The following is a 23,637-nucleotide window of genomic DNA, read 5'->3' on the forward strand; positions in this document are numbered from 1 at the left end:
CATTTGCGAAGTCCTTTCACGTATTGTTGAACTCCCCCCCCAAAAAAAAGTTTTTCAACTCATATTATATATCCCCCGTTACACAATAAGAAATGTGTGTATTGCGGAAAAATTTCTATACAAACTTGAACAACCTTGAAAAATTCATAGCAGTGGCGTGCAGAGAAAGAGAGAGAGAGAAGGGGGCAATGGGCCTAGACGCCCAGTCAAAGGGGTCGCCCAATTGATAAATAAGTAATTTCAAATTTTAATTATAGTGCTAGCATTAATTATAGTACTTTACTTACTTTAATTACTACTTTTATACATTAATTATTACTTTTAAACTTTAATTATAGTATGAGATTAAATTATTACCACGTAGCTATTTGGCTAAATAAAAATATGTTATAAAGATTTAAATATGAATTTCAAACAAATTTACTAATGAAGTTTTAGGTCTCTAAGAGTTTAAATACTTCGTTGGAAATAAATTTTTACAAAATAATAATTTCCACATGCTTTTACATAAAAATTAATTTAAATTACATACTTTTTTTTTCTTCATTCCAACACCTTTTTTGAAAATTTAATAAGGTTTTTTTGCTTCATTCTGAAAATAAATTATGACCTTCCTCTTTCCAAGGGTATTTAAATGATAAGGCTGTCTTGGGGATCCCTACACCTTTGCACATGTGATAAGGCTCAGTAGTATAGGGTAAAGTTGCAAAGTTAACGTTCGCTACTGGCCACAGGTCAACTAAATATAAGAATTGGCAATTATAAAATAGTATGCCAGTAGCCATCTGATCACAATTTTCGTTGATAATACACCTCAAAGTATTATTATTATTTTTTTTAATACATATGAATTATGGGATTTTAAAGTGTTATAAAAATTACTTTATTTCCAACTTGAATCTCAAAATTTTTCCTAATTTCAGAAATAAAACTTTGTAATGTTTACTACATTTTAAGAAATGTTTCAAAAGCAATGCCTTATATTATAAATATCAACTGTTTCTTAACTCTTTAAAATTTTAAATTTTTGAAAAAGGGGCCATATGTTTTAAAAAGTGGTAACAGTTAGAAATGCTACAACCGGCTGGTAGCAAACAAAAGTCTTAGTATTTAAAATTATTAACTTTGGAGTGTTTATTTTTGTATGCATTAAATTATGTTTTTTTCATTTTTTTATGGACTATGTGAATATTTTTTTTATTTACATTAATTACAAACAGGATTGCAGAAATTTTAATTATTATTATTTTTAAAAAAACTCCAAAATAATTTAACACACTGAGAAAATTTAAAGGAAGAACGAAATATTTAAGAGAATGATATGATTTTATAGCACAGAAATAACACTGAGGACTAGAAAATATTTTAGAGAGGTTTGCTTGTTTTATTTTTAAGTAGTTCCTTACTATAAAGTACAAGGTAAAGATAATGGTAAAGTACAAGGTATAAAGTACAAGGTAAAGATATTCACACCATTTACAATGGATTATACACCATTTACAAACAATGTTAAACTAACTTTTATACCATAATATGATTAAAAAAAAATCATGATTTTAATAATAAGTTTTTTATAGAGTAGTTGGCTGAAAAAAAAATGTAACCTTATTCACATTCTTTATATTTTGCGTATGCATTTCTTCCATATTATTTTCCAATTGAATTCATAATAAGATTAGGATTATTTAAAAATATATTTAATTTAAATACAATGATTAAAAACCAATGATTAACATAAATCTGACATCACTGCAATCAAAATATATATAGTTTAATTTTTTAACAACATAGTTTACAATTTCTGCAAAATAATTCTAATATTTATTCATATTTGATAAGCAAAAGAAATATCAAGTAATATGTAATTTTGAACTATAACACATAAAAGAAAATATAAAGAGTATGAAAAATTTCATGAAAATTTGTTGCATCATAAAATATAACAAACATAATAGCTTTTAAGTTGTTTGGTTTAATATAATCACAATAAAATTTCTACCATATAATGAATATATTTAATCATTTCATGTTAATGAATATAAAGCTAAAAAACTTTTTGAATGAAAGTAATAAATTTTATCTTAGCAATAAATTTTATCTTAGCAATAAATTTTATCTTATAGTATTTCATTTTAATACATAGGATAAATATAGTCCATGGATAGTTTTCAGTCAATATCAAACATAAATTTTTACATCATAAACACTCTTGTAAAAGATTTATCTTTAAATTTCATTTGGAATAAAATTTCAACCCCTAGGGCAATATAAATCTATTATAATTTATCTTAAATATCATTAAGTCGCATGAACAATGTATGTTCATGCGACAAATCTAATAAACTACATTGATATGACTTATGAAACAACCACTGCTAATAATAACAGCTTCATATTTGCTCATAAAAAAATTACTTCTTAACTTAGAATTACAAGTATATTAAAATGGATGAATTATATTAATTTTTAAATCAAAGCAATATTAAAAGATAGACCATTCATTGTTTGTGCTGAATAACATAATTGCTCAGGTTATTTGATTTCTGAATTATTGTCAGACATAATAGCAGTTACAAAATTTCTATGGAAAAAATTAAAGCAAAATTTAAATTTAGTTTAAACAAAACATACCTAACTGATAAGGTATCATCAACATCTTCACAGCCTTTGGGATCAATACTAAATATTAAATGAGAAAATCGCAAATCTTTTCGTTTAGCTATTTCAGTATCTTCTACCAACCAGGGTTGTTCATCAGTACATATAGGCAATTCAGCTACCTGAAAGAGAACAAGATACTTCGTAAAGGTTACACTCAATTTCAATTAAAGTACAGTGCAATAAATTGACTAGATAAATTGAGGAAAGAAAATTTTTTTTTCTATGAAAAATTATCCCGGTTGTGAAAGAACTATAAAACTAATTTACACAAATATAATTCTACATGTAAATCATGATACAGTGGCTGACACTAATATAATCATCCACTTTTTGAAACTGAATTCATAATGAGCAATAGAATATAAAAGCAAAATAGAATCTGTATATATAGGCAATTCAAGCACCTGAAAGAGAAAAGGATACTTCATAATGGCTACACAGAATTTTAATTAAAGTAAGGCGCCATAAACTGACTGGAAAAATAGAGTCAGGAATTTTTTTTTCTCCTTAAAAAAACTTGCACTACAGGTTGCACTACAAAAGTTATTTATATACATATATAAGCCGTGATGGCTCAGGGGATAGAGTGTTTGTCTTCCAATAAGGTGAACTGGATTCGAATTCCAGCGATGGCTGGTTGATATGAATTCCGCATTTAGCTCGCACTGACCACAGTACTGACGTAAAATATCCTTAATGGTAGACGGATCATGGGTTCGAGTCCCCTTGCCATTAGGCTAACCATGGGAAGTTTTTGTGGTTCGCCTCTCCATGCAACACAAATGCAGGTTAGTTCCATCAAACGAATCTTCCATCCTCCAGGAGGGCAAAATTTACCAATACTTGATCAGGGAATTCCCTTGTTTTCCAGACTGGGTTCAAAATTACAAGGCTTCAGAGTTAGTAGTCGTAAGCCCCCCCCCCCAAAAAAAAATTGGGTCGGCTGTTCAACAACGGCTATAATATATATAACTCCATAGATAAATCATGGTACAATGGCTTTTTGAAATTGAATTCACAATAATTAATACAACATGAATGCACATTAGAATTATCTCTGGATAAAATAATTATTACATTTTCTAAAATCAGACTTTCAGGATTATGTGTTTCTAAATGAAAATATTAGATACTTTTTTGTATGGGTTACACGTGCTTGAGTTATTCCATTTCCAATTTATAAATTATCATAGACAAAAAATTTAAGCTTTTAAGGAATAAAATTAGAGGTATGGATCACAGTTAGGTAGAGGTTCAGAGTTAAGAAAGCATGTAACAGTGAATATGTTTATTCAGAGAGGTGAAAAGAAATTTGATTATATGGGGACTACATATAGATGAAGTAACAAATAAATTAAACGTCCTTCCAATTTAATAAAATAAATAGTAAAATTGAAAGATATATTATCTATCTATCATCTAACAATGAAAATAAATAAATAAAAAGAATAAATATAAAAGGATAAAATATATAAAGAAGATATTAAAAAATTAATGAAAAAACTTATACGTAAAAATAAATAAGTCAGAATTTTAAATGATTGCTGAACTTATATTCACCATTATTGTTAGGATTGCAAATTAATTGCCATTAGAATATGAGTCAAATTAAAATAAAAAAAGAGAATTTATGTCCTTATTGTAAAGAAAACAAACAGCAAAACTTGATTGCTCTTTACTTTCTTTCCTTGATACATAATTAATTACCAGAACAACATATTATATACAACATATTATAACACATTTTTTTTGTTAAGTTATTTCTAATGATTTAAACATTGATAAATTTTTCTTTAAAAAAAATAAACATTCACCAATATTTATTTACATTCAATGTTTGAAATAAATTGCAAAAAAAATTTTTTTTTCTCTTCTTTTACATGGTTTTATGTAATTAAACAAAAAATGCTAATTACAAAAACTGCACAACATTGAATCACAATTATTATCTCCCATTTTAATTTATTTCAGACGTATTTCACAGAAATACATACATGTGACATACTTCACAAATAAACTGAAAAATATTTGTTAGTCTTTGATGACATGCATATATTTATCAAGTATTTTATTATAAATAGGAGATAGATTTAATCTAGGCCTTATAGTAAGCAACAAGAAGGAAGCCTGTAAAAAATCTAATTAATGTTTCCAAAACAATGCACGATATTACCAGGTTCTGTGGAAATTCCTTAACCAAAAGCTCATGTTCAATTAATAAGGATTGAACTTCTGTTTCTATGTCTCCAATTTCACCCAAGACTTGAACAAGATGCCCATTAGGATATTGACTCTCTTTCTCCCAGCTATCAATTCGAACAAGTATTCTAAAGAGACGCAAAGAAAAAAAACTATGAAAGCAAAAATGACAATTAAATACACATGGTATATTCATTTATACTCAATAAGAGTAAGTGCGATAGTTCAGTAATTTCCTAACTTTTTTAATTGGTTACACACTTTTAGAATTTTTGCCGTTCAAAGACAGACTAATATCAGTTAATAAGAAGACATTGTCACCTAACAACTGAAGATATAAAACTTTATAATTGGAATGCTTCACAGTGCTAAATTGAGGAACTTATGGTTCCCCAGGACACAGGTGCATAATTTGAGAATAATTCAATAGAAATTATAATTGTAAATTAACAATGTATAAGAATTAGAAGCAAAAATAATTTTGCTTAGAAAATAAAAACATACTAAGTTCTTCTTTTAGTTATTAATAATATTTCAAGTATTTTGATTGTAGTGGACATTTAAAATAATGGTAATTTTGAATGCAAAGAAAATAAGGGTCAAAATGATGGTAAAGAGAAAAAAGAAAGTTTTTAAGCACAACAGTTTTGTTTCTTAATTTGCAAAATTTCCTAGAATTCTCATTTGAGGTTAATCAATGTACACTTGAAAAATTATTTCACCGTAACAAATAAATATAGAGGAAATTTTACAGGTCCTGGACTAACGGGCCACCATTAATTTCACTTCCTGTTAAATTGTCATTTCTTAAACACTGCATTATCTCTCCTAGAATAGGAAAAATTCCTCATCACTTTTAAGAGTGATTGTTGGGCTGTATATTTAAGCTTTTAAAATGTATCGTACTACTGCCATTATCTACTAAAGATCAAATAGCTTTGTTTTACGCTAGTAACAATCGTAGATACTCAATTATTACTACTGCACAACTATCTGGATTCACAGCGAGCATATAACATTCCCCCCCTCTCTGCGCATGGATATTTGTTATAGTTTTAATTATTAATTGCAATTATGCTTAAGGTTTACAATGGGTCAGCAGGAAAGGTTTGTATTTCTCTAGAAATTTCCATATTAGGAGTTAAAACAGAACTCTAATTAAAATTGGAAAACGTAAGTCCTGTCTTTTAGCTCTGTGTGCATTAAGAATTACTTAATACACACACCTACTTTTTATTAAAAAAGAGAAAAGTTTATTTATGATTTCAGAAATTCTAAAAAATTAGTGTAAGGTAACAAACAGAATTATAAAGTTTTTTAAGTGGTGTATCAATTATCACTCTAGTAAGTTGTATTGAACTTTTTTTCAAAATTAATTAAAAAATGTTAATATATTGATTTTCTTAAATACAACTATATAAGGGTCATTCTCACAAAAAGGTGATTTTTTAAGTCCCTTAGTAATAAGTAATAGGAAATACAGCAGATTTCTTTATATTTTTCTTCATCATTTTTTTGTAAAGTTCTAGCTAACAAATCATATGCATTTCTGCTAAATGTATTTAATATTTCAATCTTATTTTTTAATAAACAAAACTTCAAAATCCCCTCTGTGGACATCCCTATGTCTGTGACACAAAAAATTTTTTAATGGCTGTTAAACAATTTAAATGTTATTTTAATGATTTTTGTAGTTTTACCTAGTTAAATGTTTATAGTAACTTTTTATTTAATATTTTAAAAAAAAAATTATTTTTATAAAATAAATGACTAGTAAACTTCGTCCATCAAAAATGAAATCTCCTTCCGTGGACAATTAATATAGTTCGGTAAATATGCAATAAAGGGCAGCATATGCGAAATCCCTATAAGATAGCTTCTGGGAAAGGTAACCATTCCATTTTCTAATGTTAACTATCAATTGTTTTTGTTCTCTTTGGTGTCAGTTTTGGATTGTTGTGTTCAACTGGGGTTTGGTAAAGTTCTCACCATATACTCCGTGGACATCATAAAGAAGGTAAGAGAAAATCATTTTATTTTTGATAGATGAATTTTAGATTGCAAAAATAGTATATTTAATAAAAAGAACTGTCCCATTTTTGTAACTTTAAAATTAAAAATCAGTAAAAATCAAGAACTAGTTTTTGTCTCCTCAGTGGACATAACAAGTCCACGGAGGAGAAGACACAGTCAATGGAAGAGACAATGTGTTAGATAACCATAATACAATTTTAATAATTAAAAAACTATTTTCTTTTAATTGATATTTTTTAAAATGCCACAAATGTGTTAATTTGTTTGTATTTTTAAAGAAAATCAATTAAGTTGAACTTTTTCTTATCCGAGAAGTAAATATTGGCAATTTTTCTAAATAATTTCTGTGATGTTTAACATTTTTTTTTCTCTTCAAATTTTAGGAAAAAAATGGCAAAACCAAAATGTAAAAAAAGAAAGCAATCAAATGTTCAAATGTAAAAGAGAAGGGAGCAGAAAAAACTTAGTATGAGACAAGCTGGACAGAAATTAAAAGAAAACCCTNAAAAAAAAAAAAAAAAAAAAAAAAAAAAAAAAAAAAAAAAAAAAAAAAAGAGCAAGAAACTTTAAAATCTGTATCAGAAAAAGATTTAACAGAAAAATCGTGATTAAATGTTCTTAAATTTTTAGAAATTAATAGAGCAAGCCGTTTGTGCCCAGGGAAAAAAGAAACAATAACAAAAGAGAAAAAACAAAAATGTTATTTGGATGACAGTATGTTTAATTTGCATAAAATGTTCATAAAAGAGTAATCTCAACACCCAACTTTCATGTGGAGTCTGAATTTTTATTTCAATAGTCTTTACATTTTAATTTATTAATATTCAGTAAGAGTTACTTAAAAAATTGTACACCTAGATTAAAAATGGATGTTTCCTTTCATAGCAGCATGATTAATCGGAAGTAGCTCCATCTCTAATAATTAAATATTTTATTATTTACTTATTAATGTTAAACTCATATCAGTTGTACCCAATAATTAATGAACTAGTCTTCATTGACATTTTATATTTTATAATATAAAATGTCTCCTCCGTTGACTATTACATCTCCTCCATGGACAAGGCAGAATGTAAAATATTTTAAATCTTGTAAAAAATAAAATAGAAAACTTGACCATTATTATNGAAACAACACCTATCCGGAGTTTGCATGTAGATGTTTTTTCGTGACGCTTCGGAAATAAGGGGTTAATTACTTTAATTTAAGAAAATGTTTTAGTCTATTTATACCTTTTCAGTGAGAATGACCCATAAGTACCTTAAAACATTAACAAATATCAATAGGTTAAGACACATTTTATGCTTCTTAGTTTAAACCACTTAAAAAAGAAATATAACTTACCTTTGGTTTCGAATGCCTTCAGCTTGTTTAGTAACGATTCTAATTTTCGGAATACGATAATCATACGGTATTACTAGGATCCTCTCTTTATTTTTAGAAGCTGAACTAGAGTCCTGAAAATAGAAAAATATTTATTTTTTAATAGAATTTTCATTCTAACAATGAAATGTCCTAATTTCACAATTTGGTGTTTTTAAATCAAATAATAAATATAAAAAAATATAAAACTCATTTTATTTTTATAATTTCTAAAAAAGTCTCTTTAAATCTTAAAAAGAAAAGGAACAAACTATTGAAATTGTTTAACTATATAACTATTCAAAAAAATTTTTTTGGGTTCACAATATATTTAATTTATTACTTAAATGATTTTTACTTAAATAGTTTTGTTTTAAAATTACTACATTAGTTAAAATGAAATACTAGAATTAAATGAATTATTGTATGGTGAGTGTATATACCTATTATCAGTGAATGCTGAATGACAACAACTGTTTTATAAGTGAAAAATAATGATCTTTAACATACATATCAGCTACATACCAAAGTAGTTTTGACATTTATTGAATAACATTGGTATTTGTCAGATTGTAGTCTTCACAATAATGTAAATGAATAATTCTATGTTAATATATTTATTTTAGTTAAAATAAAAAATGTTTGTTCTAGTCTTGCACAAATGCATAGATCAAGAGCATTATTTTAAAATATAATTATAATATTCAGTGCTATTAAGGACTTAAATTATTAATAAATTGACGTTTATCTAAATACACTGGTTTTAAAATTAATACATTATTTAAAATGAAATACTAGAATGACAAAAAACCAGATCTCTGGAACAATTATGGTTGCTGTGAACATTTTCCAGTGAATGACAGCACTAACATATTCACTTTGGTGTAAGTCTGTAATATTTGTTACATATCATAATTGCTCACTTTTACAAACAAATGAGACATTCAGCACGTACTGATTCCGAATGCTGAACTGAAGATATAACAGAAAACTATATATTTTTGTCACGTAAAATATTTGTTTTTACTCTATAGTAATCAATTTTCTACAAAGAAAACTGTAATATTGAAAAAACTTACACAATTATTTTATGATAAAAATTACGACTTATTACAAAAAATAAACTATATTATAAAATTTAAAAGTAATTTTAACTAATGATTTTTTTTAATAATGAAAGCAATAACTTGATAAATAGAATAATCCTTACATCCTCTTCTGGAAGAGTTGCGACATAATTTCTCCATCGTCTCTCTAGAATTCCCACTATTTTACCTGTAGTTAGAGTTGTTAATACTGTTGAATCATTGCTTTCCAACGAAGCATCTGCAAAAAAATTAAACGCAACAATAAACAAGTAAATAATGTTAAGGGTAAAAACTCTATAAAAATATTTTGACTTGTAATCTAATGCTGTTAATAATCATCTAAAGATGCTCTTTAGTTATTGGGACGATGCCATAAGAAGTACAAAAATCATATTACTATTAATAAGTTTTTATTGCCAAGAACGTCATAATAGTTCATAAATCTTTTAACAGTTCTGTTTGAAAAAAATTGACTGGCTTATGCTAAAACTGGTTTTATTTGAAATAGAATATTGTATAACTGAGAAACATTGTCAGAAATTTGTACATTAACATATGCATTAAAGGATTAAGATCTATAAATAAAAAAAGGTCATTTAAAATTTAATTTCTGAATAGCTAAGTTTTAAGTATTGAGAGATTTTACCAAAAATAAATTAGCACAGTTAAAGATCTCCCAGCCTCTACTTTGCAAAATTTTGAAAAATCGTGAGGATCTTATTAGAAGTGAAAAACCAAATGAAAACTCAGAGTGAGTGCAAATTAAATAGATCAGGTACAGATAAATAAGTTTGAAAAAGCTCGAAGACTGTGGTTTTAAAATATTGGAGAATGTAATACTCCAATCAATGGACCGCTTAGGCAACAAAAAACAGAAAATATAGCAACTCAAATGGGTAAAAAAGATTTTGTTGCAACAAATAGTTGGTTCTAGGGCTAAAGGAAATGAGAAAACAATATTTTAAAGATAATTCTAGGCGAACAAAAGTATGCCAACTGAAGCCAGCTAGAGAAAATTGGCTACAAGATCAGAGGCCAACACTGTCCCATATTAACCAGAAAATGTTTAGTTTACAATGCCGAGGAGGCTGGTTTGGTTTTCAGAGCACTGCTGAAACATACATACTTATTCAAGAATGAAAGCTCAAAAGGAGATAAAATCTCAAAGAAACAAGAGTTACTTTATCTTGTTGCATCAGTATGTCATGAAAGATCTTTATTGATCAAGAAAATTTAGAATTTACGTTGTTTTAAAGGAGTTAAAAAACTTTCTGTATGTAAACTATACCAACAAAATTGTTTGGATGACACAAATTGAATTTCTTAAATTATGTATAATTTTTATATGTTAAACCAAAATTACAATACATAAATATAAGGTGAGTTTTTCTCTTCAATTTATTTTTGAACTCGGTATGTGTGACTTAAATTGAAAAATTTACGTAATTTTATGACTTGTCTATTTATTGGTTAATATGACCAAAATTGTTGTGTCCTAAAGTAATCACAATAAGCGAAGACTACTGTATTAGCACATTTGCTTGAATGCTTTTAAAATTTCTTGTAACTTTCAATATTATCTTTTCTTTGAATGAGTGACAATCACTAGTATTGAATGATCCTATAACTTTTTTTACTATAAAAGTTTTCAGTTGACCGTCCTGTGAAAGCATTAAAAGTGCCAACAGAAAAGAAAAATAATAAAAAGAAGTAAAATTGGAATTAAAATTGCGAATAAACTATACATTTAATTCAAATCTATTCATTGAGCCTACATTAATTTTTATCAAAAATCGAACATATACAAATTTAATTACCAATTTAATAAAATATAAACTAATTTAAATTAGTTTTGTAATGATAAGAAGGTTTAGAAATGTGAATTATAAATTAAAAAGTAGTAATGAGTAAAGTTACACAAAAGCAGTTAATAAAGCAAAGCTCAAATTCAGTGACACAACAATCCACAGAGGGCCAAAGTCTACTGTGCCAACCCCATGTTTCTTGAACTTGGGCTCTGGTTGGGGGGACAGCCGACCGTATAATACCCAGTGTTTAGTCCCCAAGCATGCTAGTGGCTAAGTGGTAGCACTTCATGCTTCTATGCCACAGGGCCTAGGGGCAGGCAAGGTTTACTCTGCCTTTCACCCTTCAGTGGGTTGATAAAATGAGTACCAAACATATAAAGTAAAAAACTCGATAAAAAGCAGCAAATCTTTGAATACAAATAATTTAAAAATTACCTTTAGATTCAGAATTATCTTTTAATTTAAAGCTTCTAGACTTCCATTGACTCTCAGGAAGGATTTCAACAACAACTTCATCACCATGTATTGCCCTGTTTCGATCTATCATTCCATGTATAAATATGTCTCCCGAATCCTTCTTGAATGCTCTGAATTAAAATTTTAAAGTAGCAAACATTTAGATTAGAATTTCAAATACAGTAAAAGATCTTAATGCAATGCTTTGCATTTCATAGAATTTCGCTTTAAATAGATCAATATTTAAATTCTTTAAAATAGTTTTTAAATACAAATAATTAAAAATATATGCACTTAAGTATAAAATATATACAAAAAAAAAAGTAAATTTTTTAAAGCATTAGAACTTGTAATAATTTTTTTTTATCAAACTTTAACTTTGAAATTGTAACATTCAATTTTAACAAATAATGTAAAAAGTTATTAGCTCTTGCTTTTACAGAAATTTCTTAACTACAATTTTCATTGTTTACAGCCGTGAAGTTAATGAGGTTTAAGTAGAATTGCGGTTTATAGAACTGCGATATATAGGTTTTCTACTGTAATAATTAGTTAAGTAATATGAAGTAAAAAAAAATGGTTTTATCTTTGGAAGAAAGTACAATTGGTATTATGTAATTTATTTGATTCTTCAACAACTTAAAAGGTTTTATTGACTAAATCAGTTAAATCAACAATTTTAATCACTTGCTTTTTTCAAAAAAAAAAAAAAAAAAAAAAAAATTAAATTAAAAAAAAAGTTAAATTTTCATTTTGAGCAGAAGGAACAAAAACAGATTCTTTTTTAAAAACTATTACATGATTTGAAAAATTTTTAAACAAATTTATGTTACATTTATAAACTACAGATTTTTATTTTTAAATGCAAAGATGTATGATAAAAATATACAGATAATAGATGTCACCATTCTAATATCCTGTAGTTGTATTGTATTCACTGCCAGAATGCATTTTTGTAAATGAATGATTGCTATATATTTTTTTATTTTGTGCTTGTTCACATATTCCAGATTTTTAGCATTTTACTTTTAAATTTATACTTAATTTAATCCTTTCATCAACAAGTACATTCATTCAAACTTATTATATTTGTCTAACTGTATTATAAAGTTTCAAAAGTTCAAAATTTATCATAAAGTTGGTCTTTAAAATTACTTGTCATTAATTTCTCATCTGAGAAAAAAAACAAACAAAAAAACATTTACAACTTTTTTGATTTGATTTTTGACCAACAGTAAAAAAATAAAGGATTTCTTTTTTAATGTGTGATGACTGTTTTACAGATAGCACAGATTTTTATTTGAGAAGTAATAGAGGCTTTAAAGCCTTTCTTGGCCAATTTTTTTTCAAATGATAATTTTTTCATTAATATTAAATAATAATAATAATAAAAAACAAAAGAGATAAGATAGATATGTATGAAAAGAAACCTTCAAGTTGGTTGCAGAGATCTGAATTTTATGTATATTTGAATATGATAATAATATAATATGAATTATAAATGATTTGAATAATAAGATAAGAATTTTCCTTAACTTAATTTGCTTTTTCAACGATTGGAACTTGTCTAAAGAAACATTTTTCATTGATACATGTTTTCTTTCATAATGACATAATGTTACTCATGCTTTTAATTTAGTAAGATATTTTTAAGTATTTAATATAATTTTTTGTGGGCACATTATATGATCTTTAAAGGAATTAATTGCAGCAGAAAAATAATAATAAATAAATAAAACAAATTTGCTATTTTTACAACCAATTAGTCAATTATCCAAATGTATGAATGAAAACCATCAAATACTAGATTTTGCATTAGCTATAAATAATGCTTCCTGAAATAATCTATTAAAAATGCAAATAATATAAATACCTAATAATGCTTGATACTCATTCATACACTTTGCGAAAAAAAAAAACTGTTAAAGAGCAATAAAGGAAGAAAAAAAAATTGAAAACTAAAACAAACTTTTTGAAGTGATGAATAAACTACTTGAACAAATAAAAAACTGATTAATAAATAAATTTAAAAAAAAAACTGTTAAAGGAATTTTTTTTAACAACATAATCAGCTAAAACATTTTGGAAAGAACATTTGAACTCCCCCCCCCCCCTATAATCTGTATATTTAAGTTAAGGCAGCTATAAGTGTATGAAATTCATGTTTAAAAATAAAATAGTCAATAAAATAATAACAATTCAGTTAGATGGTAAGAAATGCATTATAAATTTAAATAAGATGCAGTATTAAAAATTAAAGTGGTTAATAAAATGAACTCATACTTAGATGATGCTACAAAAGCTTCTTCAGATGCATTATGCTTGTTAACTCTCAAATAGCCTTTAAAATAGCGACCAGCTTTGATACCAGCTTCAAGAACACTTGATGGCAAATAATTGTCATAAGATCGTGATAAATCTAAAATATACATATAATTTTAACTACCGTCAAGAAATATATACAAAGGGCTAGGGGTAATATAGTGATAAGCCAAATTTTATCCAAAGATGACATCTTTAAACTAAACGTATAGCTTAGTTTAAAAATTATAATTTTAAATAAGAAAGCAAAAGTTCCATGTATTTTTACTAAACAACATAATACACAGATTTCTTACCCAAAATGCAATAATCAACAATTTCAAAATGTGGCTTATTATTTATATTACCTCAGCCCCCCATATATGCTGCAATATTTACATTCCTTCTTCGGAGCATTCCAAATTTCATACATTAGGGGTAAATATTTAAGATATAAACAGCATCCGATAAGTGGCTTTTATTACGTTTGATTCATGAAATAGATATTAAGATATTAAAAGGAAATACATAATATTTTTTTCTATTCAAACAGTAATGGTTGTAAATAAAATTAAATGCTGACTTCAGATAAAATTGATTTACTGAATAAATTTAGCATTTAATAGATAAATGAATATATAGATATAGGTTGAGAAATTAAACTTAATAAAATTTTATGTGACTTTTACGGAACATTTAGACCCTTTATTTTATACAAAGAAACCTTTTATTTTAAAGTCATGTGACATATTTTCTGCATAGATTACAACAAATATGAAAGTGAGACTTGATTAAGTTACATCATCAAAATGTTTTAATATCTTTATAATTTTAAAATTTAAGAATCATTTCATTATTAATATGAAATAATTACATGGATAAATTCAGTTTACTTAATAATGGATCTTCAAGATCAATTAGCAGATCGAAAACAGTGTGAAACTTGATTGAATATAGCTTTAATAAATTTATTTAAGATCTTTATTTAGATATTCTTTTTATTGAGGAATGAAATATATTATTGGTTTCATTTTATTTAAGCATTAAAATTTAATCTTCTACAGCATGTAGTGCAGAGATGAAAGCCATTAAGTAAGAAAAATATAAGGTTGAAATGTAAAATATTAAGCAGAAGTTTGAATGAAAAAGACTTGAACAAAATAATTTGATATTCCCTTTGAAACATTGATTAATCTAAATTGATAAGAGTTTCATGACTGATAAAAATATTTATGAGATGTAAAAATGCAAGAAAACTAAAATCTGTTGCCTAGAGTTAAGTACAGTTTCAGTAATAATTGAGATTTATTAACATTGAGATAGTTTGAAACTATATTCTTATAGAAAAAAAATAATAATTATCAATTACCTCTATGAAAAAAATTAAGATACCTTTAACAGTTCCAGCAGAAATTGCTAAATTTAATGACTCATATAGTTGTAAAGCTGATTCTAGATTCTTGTGCAGACTGTTTAAATATTCTCCAAGGGTATATACTTTCACATTCGGATTTTGAACCAATGATTTATAAGCCTGCAATATTTTAAGAAATTAAAAATATGAATGTAAAAATAAATAAATAAATAATTAAAATAATAAAGTTACCATAAGGAAAATAAGTGAAGAACAATGTAGATAAATTAAGATACAAAAAATTCAATTTTTCGCAACATTTTTACAAAAAGACTATTAAATGTAAATTGAATTAAGTTTCCTTTATAAATAAATAATTACCAAAACAGTAAGATATCCTAAAATAAAATTACAAGCATGAGACACATTTCAAACACTTTTTTTCTTTTTACAAAAAAATAGTCAATTATCTTTTTACTTAAAGGAAGCACAGTGCAATTTTCAAAAAAAAAAAAAAAAAAAAANAAAATTACAAGCATGAGACACATTTCAAACACTTTTTTTCTTTTTCTAAAAAAATAGTCAATTATCTTTTTACTTAAAGGAGCAATTTTAAAAAAAAAAAAAAAAAAAAAAAAAAAAAAAAAAAACTTTTTTTTTAAACATTTTTTATGGTTTATCCTATCAAGATTATTGTACTAAAATATTGAATTAATTTTCTTTCAAATGCAAAAGTTACAGCATAACATGTTGATGCAAGACACGTTGTGACATGTGTGAACTTGTGGACTAATGTATTTGCTCACTCTTATCAAAACATTTTAGAAAAATACTATAATTTTAACTATTTCATTGAAGTAATATGGTTAAGTAATGTAAGAAAAACAATTAATGGTATTTTCAGTATACAACTTATTTAGCTATAAAATGTTTTAATGAAGGTTGCAAGGGGTAATTAATACTTTTGGAACAATTGGAAATAAATGGCACTCGAGACGGCTGAAAATGATAAAAAACAACTTATGAACCAGGAATTGATGTATTATAGTTAATTGTAAAATTTTATATATTTATATGGATAATTGATCATAAAATCTTAAACACAAATTACTTGAAACCATGTTTCTCTTACTTGCTGTATCTCCAATTAGTAAAATTTTCAACGGACTTATTTCATATTTTTACACAATGTTCACAACAAATATAGTTTTTGTTGCATACAGAGATTTCTTAATTCAGTTGATTGGTTTTACATAATAACTGAAAATGTAAGTTATTTTAAGTCATTTTTTGAACTTTTTTCCCTCACAGCAGTGCCATTTTGTGAATGCAGCTACACTTTTCAATGGTTGAGGAGATACTTTGATATAATTTTTAATAATAATGGAAATTATTTTGTGTCCTATTTTTTGCACTAATATACAGTACAATGGTACTAATATTCTTTAAAAGCACAAAATAAGCATCAATATTTAATTACATAAAGATAGACAATCAGAAATAACTATTTAAATTTAATTTCCAAAAAAATCAATGTAGTTTTGATATTTTGAATGTTTATGAACATACAAAAAATAAGGCTTTGTATAGAAATCACAAAAAGTTACCTAAGTATAGATAAAATGTCATTCACAAATTAAAAAAAAAAGACCTGAAATAAGATGGCATTTAATATTTAAAGAAACTAGGAAATTAGTTTAAAATTTTAGAGCAATTTCGTAGTGTAAATTAAAATCTGTAGATTCCATGTGAAACTTATAACAGTTGATATATTGGGTATTGGTAAATTCAGCTAAAATTAGGTGCATTTATACCAAAATTTAGACAAGGCTAAATTTTCCTAGGCAAGTTTTTAAAGTACTTATTTTCTTAATTGCATTTAAAATTTTTTACTTTTCTTCTACAAATCTTTATTTATCATAGTATTTTTTACAATTGAAATGAAGTGCTAATTAGCTTTATGAGAAAATTAACATTAAATGTTTTGGAGTGTTTTATCTATAATTATGTTAATTAAACTACTGCTATAATTATGTCACAGCCTCAATCAAATATTTAGTAACAGGAAGTAACATAAAATATTAAATTTTCTTCAAAAAAGTAATAAAAAATGCACATGAGTGGGAAAATCTAAAAAATTCAGAATATAAAAATACAAAAATTAAAAAAACAAAACAAAACGCAAACATACTTCAATATTATGTGTAATTAAGATTATAGGTATAGACCGTTCCAAATGATCAGAATAAAATTCAGCTACTCTGACACAGCATCTTAAAAAGATTAAAACAAATCAAAGTTATAATAAAACCATAATGCAAAGGAATTATAAGTTTATTTTTAAATGTCATAGCAAAATACAGGGTAATTTTTTTTTTTTTTTTACAAAAAAATAAAGGAAGAAAAAGGCGGCTTTAATGTTTTTTTTGGGGCACTTTAAGACAAACCAAGCATTGTTAAAATATTCAGGCTACAAATAGCTTGTGGGCCATTCTCCACTGTAAACACTCTAAACCTCAATTTTTATCTTACTTGTACATATTTTTAATTTATTCAATAATAAAGTACATAGGCTAAATCTTAAAAAATGAGATACAATGATAGTTATATTTAAATTTTTATTATGGAATCAATTCTTAAAATTTAGCATTGTACTTTTTAAGTTTTCTTGTTATAATCAACATATTTACATTTATTTCCTTAGCTGAAAAAATATTATAGCATTTCAATTTTCTTCTTTTTTTCCCATATGTCTATATAATGCTCTTATTTAAAAATAAATTAAAAATTTAAAAATCATATTAAAATTGTGTAAAAAATAAAAATTTATTAGAGCAAACATTGGTTGTCCCGTGCATAACACAAAAACATGATAATTTTTATTTTTCTCATTTATTTTTAGGGCAAAACAGAAACTGCTTCAATTTTACTTTCTTTCTCTTAGTACTGACTTCTATTACAAAGGAAGTTCCTCTAAGTTTAATATTAGATAAAAAATTAGCACTTGTTTTCATGTCCCGTGCACAACTTAGATTTCTCTAAAAATCGGGAAAATCAAAAACTCCAAGAGCATTTATAACTGTAGGTGGCTGAGTAACTTTAACAACTTCTTCATGTTGTAAAACACTTTATCTTCTCGTTTAGGCCATTTCCAATATTTTCCAGGCTTTACCATGGCAGAAACTTCAATATCATTTCCCAGCACCTCCGTAACTTCTCCAGCATATAAACTATTATCATATTTCACAATAACCCAATTTCCTCCAATACTTTTTGTGGTGTTAATTGTCCTGGTATTAAGATTTCTTTTTATTGGTGCTACAGCATTTTTATGAAATTTTAAACCAGAAGGCGAATATGTAATTCCATGCATTTTAGAAATTCCTTGTATTACTCTTGCGTTGGCCCACATATATCTCTGTTTATATCTTTATCTAAAAATAGCATCAGTGTAATAGGTGGCATAGCTTTTTTCACAACATTTGCAAAATCTTCCGCAGACTGCACAATTGGAACTGTCTTAGCTGCCTAAAACTGTCCTAAACTGTTTTAAAGTGTCCAAAACCTTAAACATTGGTTAAAAGATAAAAATTCTATATGTGAAACTATTAAACACATAATAATTACATACATTAATAAATATTTTATATTTTTTATACAATTTACTTTAACTTATTAAAGGAAAATAATATAATAGGAAAAGATCAATAACTTTTGAAGCTGCACAATTCATTGAATAACAAAAGTGAGTACCTTATCCTTTAAATATGCTTTTAGTACTGATAAATTATGTTTTTGCATAAGGATAAATAATGCAATATTTAAAGTAATAATAAATTTTTTAACAAAACAAAAACTTGTCTTCATTTTGTTCCTTGTTCAAAAATTAACCTTTTATTTTTCACATTATTTTTTTAAAATTTTAATATAATTTGATCCATAGAGTTTTGGACAGGACAGTTTAAACCGTTGATTAATCCTTTCTTTTTTAAACCTTGCCAACTCTGATGCTTCATTCAGATATGTCACCAAATAATATTTTCTTAATTTAATTTTCTCACCATTCTTCCAAACTGTAACTTCATCTTTCATTCCTGGTGCTGTAAAAAAAATATCTGAATGGAAAAAAATTTATCGTACTAAATTAGGTGACTCTTCATCACTAATAGTATTTTTCTGACTAGCTTGCATGTTTAAGCCAAAATTTGTTGCAATTACAGAAACTACTGTTTTTTTTTTTTTTTTTTTTTTTTGGTTGGAGATTTAGGTAAAGATTTTAATGATTTTCTCATTGCTTTTCCGACAGCTTGATAAATCTTGTAGGCATTTTCAATTTGGCTTCTTGATGGTGTATTATTCCTAAACTCTGTTTTCTTTCTTTGGCGATACAGTTGTAATTATCCTTTATAATGATTTATAAAGCTTCTAATCCAGATCACCAAACTAAATTCAAAGTATGAATTAGTGTTGCCACTTCAAAATATACATAATTAAATCAAGTGTATGCTTCCGTGTGTAATAAATTGCAGACATGTCCCGTGCATAACATTAGGTATGTCCCGTGCATAACACAAATAAAATAAATTTAGAATTTTATCAAATAATGTATTTGGAAAACATCCAGCATAATTTAATAGAAGTAATATTTATCAGCTAAGAAAAAAATATAATGACAATATACAAGTTTTAAATTCACAGAGTTTATGAAAAATAGAAGTCAGGGTAGAAATTAATCTTTTTTCTGAGTCCCGTGCATAACGACTATATTAAATCCCTTTTCAAGTATTTAAACTTTAATTTTTTATTTGTTTTCTATGCAATCTTTAAGAAACAGACTTGTTTTGAATTGAATTGTAAAAAAAAATTTATTACCCCATTATTTTACTATTTTTATTAACTTCAAAGGCCTGCAAATGTCCTGTGCATAACGGGAGAATGGCCCTTGTGCAATAATTTTTTTTAAATAATAGTAATTAAATCTTCTAAAGCCTTCATTTTCAGGTTACAAATAGCTTGTGCAATAAAAAAAAAAACCTTTTGTAATAATTAAATCTTCTAAAGCCTTTATGAGTAACTTTGCTAAGAAAGATAATCATATTTGACTATATAAACTTAGAGAGTACTTTTTTAAATGCATAGAAAGTTTTTCAAAATTAAAATGATTTGAAATGCTCATAAAGAAGTCTTATAATTTTGCACAGAACAGAGGTAAACCAGATTGAATATTTAAATAAGAAAATATCAAGAATAACAATTTAAATTCCATAATAAATTTTGAATTATATACATACTTAATTAACCATTCATCATAAGACTCAGAAAAAGATCTAGGAACATGAGTATGGATAGAAATTTCATTCAGAAAAACAGTACTTCCATGTCGAATATCTTTAGTAATATTGAGGAGGCGTTTACTAAATCGTTGGCCCATACTTTGCATTACCTATTAAATAAAGAATAAATTATCAAATAAAATTTTTTTTAGAATTTTTAAAAGTAAAAAAATTCAAGAGGTACAGTGCGCAAAAAAATAAGCAGATCGCCCTGAATAACTTTTGACCTAATAACCAGATCTTCAAGTTCTAGTACTCAATCTTAATGGTTTGAGAGAGGGACTTCAAATATGTTAATTAATTAAATCTGACGCAAAAACGTACTTTCTCTGAATAAATATACCCTTTTTTTATGGATTTCTGAACCTCAAACTATAAGGGGCAACCGCAACTGGGTAATATGGTCCCAATAGTTTGGTCAGGAGAGCGATATAAAGTTTGAGGGACATCGATGGAATAGTTCCTGAGATATTGAATTTTACATATACAACTTTTTAAAATTTCATTTCTCAGGAACTATTTGATCAATTTCACTCAAATTTTGTATTTTGCCATTTAAAATGATGTAAAATATTTTATTCCTGGCAATTCAAATTTTTTCGACTATTATTGAATAAAAATGATAAGAAATAATAAATATTTACTAAAAGTTACTTTTTGAACAAATTACCCTTGAATAAATAAATTCTATAATTGTATGCAATTTTTTAAAAATTTGTTTAAAAGTTTTTTGAGATATGGCGAAGTATGCAAAAAGTAAAATTAACATTAAGGGGTTCAAACTTTGGATTGCTCTTGTGACCAAACTATTATGACTATATTCCCCAGATTATGGCTAACCTCTAAATTATGTGAGTCCAAAATCCAAATCCGTAAAAAAAGGTACGCTTATTCAGAGAAAGTAAATTTTTTTCTCTGATTTTGTACCTTAAAATATCATCTGCACTAATTTGTTAGCATATTGAGGTCAGCCCTTCCACCATTGAGTCCTAGAACGTGAAAATTCAACTATTGGAGCAAAAGTTATTCAGGGTGGTCCTTTTATTGCACGCTGTACACAAATCAGCAATAACTAATTAACAATATTGAAAGTTTAAAAATATTATTGTGTTTGTTATGAACAAAATACAACTTCAAAGATATTTAACTAATACATTTTTAAATTTTTTTAAAGAAGCATTGCACTAGAGTTAAGCTATTGAAAAGGGTGTGAGATTCATCCTCTATCATGATCCAAAGACAATATTGATGCACTTGTGCAAACACTATAGAAATTTAGATGAAAAGCAGTTGGTTGTAGTAATCTCCTTACTTCAACAATATTTTTCCCATCCTTAAACTATGGGTGACATTTAATTAAAAAGGATTTCAAAATACGAAGACATAATCAGAGAAAGTTTAGTCCCACCAGATACTCAGCCTTTAGCATGTGAAATTGAACTCAAGCCTAAGATGTCATAGGTGACGACTAAACTCACCACACCTAGTAGTGAAAAACAGAATAGAGTAGCATAGAGAAAAAATAAAAAGAGGAAAGGATTTTTTATATATCTTTTTGATTGTACTAAGAGGCATTAAGAAGTGAGATATTAGTGAGTAACATAGTATAGTGAGTACCATAGCAACTTATCTCCTACAAAAATTGTACATGATTTTGGTTTTGATAAATAAATTCTGAATAAAAATTTATTGCTGAAATAAGAGCAATGAATTTAAAAATATAGAATATCTTTATCATAAAATGATGAGATTTGTTTAACAATTTAGAAGTTAATTTAGAGGGGAAAATAAGATGAGATAAAACAAACTATATAAGAATTTTTTATCAGTCTTAACTTACTTTAGCAGCAATACTTTGTAAAATAATAAATCCCTGCAATTCCGGTAATTCTAAAATTTCCAAATAGTTCAAAATAATGTCTATGCAAGGCAGGGCATAATGAGTCACATCTTTTTGTAGTCCACTTGGTTTTGAGTCTGAAAAAACAAATAAAAATTAATTTATAGTGCAACTTTTCATTTGGACAGATTTTAGTTATTTTATTGTTTTAGGCATACAGTTAAGATCATTTTCAAAATGAAAGTAATAAAAAACTAAAATGGACAATCAATTTACAAGACTATTGGTTTCCAACTTTTTATTTATTTATAATTTTATTCAAAGTATTATTGGCAAAATGGTTAAGGCATTATGGTGTCATTGAGAAGGACTAACTAACTAATACAGACTAACAGTGCAAAGCCTATCCAGTTTCACATGGCAAGCTTGTAAAAAGACATAAAGGGGGTGGTGCACAATGCTTTCTACATTGTCAACATGATGCTGTAGGTCTCATTAAGCAAGTGGAGCCTTAATCTTCATGATCCCTTTGATATTCAGAATGCTAAGAATGAAACATATTACAGTCAAACCCCGCTATAGTGAACCTTCAAGGGACTGACATTTCGGTTCACTATAACTGGGAGTTCACTATAACCGTTAGCAGGCGATTTAACTAATGGTTCCTTAAATTCTCCCTTTTATTACACATGATTCAAATAAATGACTGAAAAATATTATGTAGTAGCAAAAGATGTGTTATTTTTTTATTACTCTTCGTCTTACGTACAAAAAAAATCTTGTAATATTTAGCTGATGAGCAATCCTCAACATCAGATATGGAAAGACCTGCCAACCCTCAGATAATTTTTCCTGAATTTCTGTTATTCTTCTTTTTAAACCTGTCTAACCTGCCATTTGATCACATAAAAGTAGTCTTACAAAATGGCTTAGCAAAGTCTTCGACATATGCCCAGATACTGGAAGATTGCTGCCTCTTCGAATGCTGAACCACTTCAGTAACGCTTCTTCAACATCCTTGTGATCTGCTTTCTTTTCTCAACTTTTATCTGCCATCTAAATTTCTTTCATGAGCAGGAATTGCTAATTGACTATTTTTCCATTTGTAACAAACTGTAGATTTGGAAAGTTTATATTCCCTGCAAATATCAGCTTGATTACATCCATTTTCAATTTTTTTGATTATGCCCATTTTAACATC

General features: G+C 26.5%; 1 protein-coding gene across 2 annotated transcripts in view; it reads right to left on the reverse strand.

The window, feature by feature from the left end:
- LOC107446239 (DIS3-like exonuclease 1) overlaps positions 1-23,637 on the reverse strand; it is a 50,080-nt gene that overhangs the window by 23,119 nt on the left and 3,324 nt on the right. For both annotated transcript variants that reach the window (XM_071178698.1, XM_043040606.2), the window contains exons 2-11: positions 22,437-22,573; positions 20,555-20,706; positions 17,455-17,536; positions 15,302-15,443; positions 13,892-14,027; positions 11,588-11,739; positions 9,467-9,582; positions 8,239-8,351; positions 4,835-4,988; positions 2,632-2,780 (exon numbers count right to left, since the gene is read on the reverse strand). In XM_071178698.1, the coding sequence (XP_071034799.1) occupies positions 2,632-2,780; positions 4,835-4,988; positions 8,239-8,351; positions 9,467-9,582; positions 11,588-11,739; positions 13,892-14,027; positions 15,302-15,443; positions 17,455-17,536; positions 20,555-20,706; positions 22,437-22,573 (1,333 nt within the window). The remainder of the gene's footprint in view (positions 1-2,631; positions 2,781-4,834; positions 4,989-8,238; positions 8,352-9,466; positions 9,583-11,587; positions 11,740-13,891; positions 14,028-15,301; positions 15,444-17,454; positions 17,537-20,554; positions 20,707-22,436; positions 22,574-23,637) is intronic.

Source organism: Parasteatoda tepidariorum, chromosome 3 (assembly GCF_043381705.1).
Source record: "Parasteatoda tepidariorum isolate YZ-2023 chromosome 3, CAS_Ptep_4.0, whole genome shotgun sequence".
In the NCBI taxonomy this organism is placed as follows: Eukaryota; Metazoa; Arthropoda; class Arachnida; order Araneae; family Theridiidae; genus Parasteatoda; species Parasteatoda tepidariorum.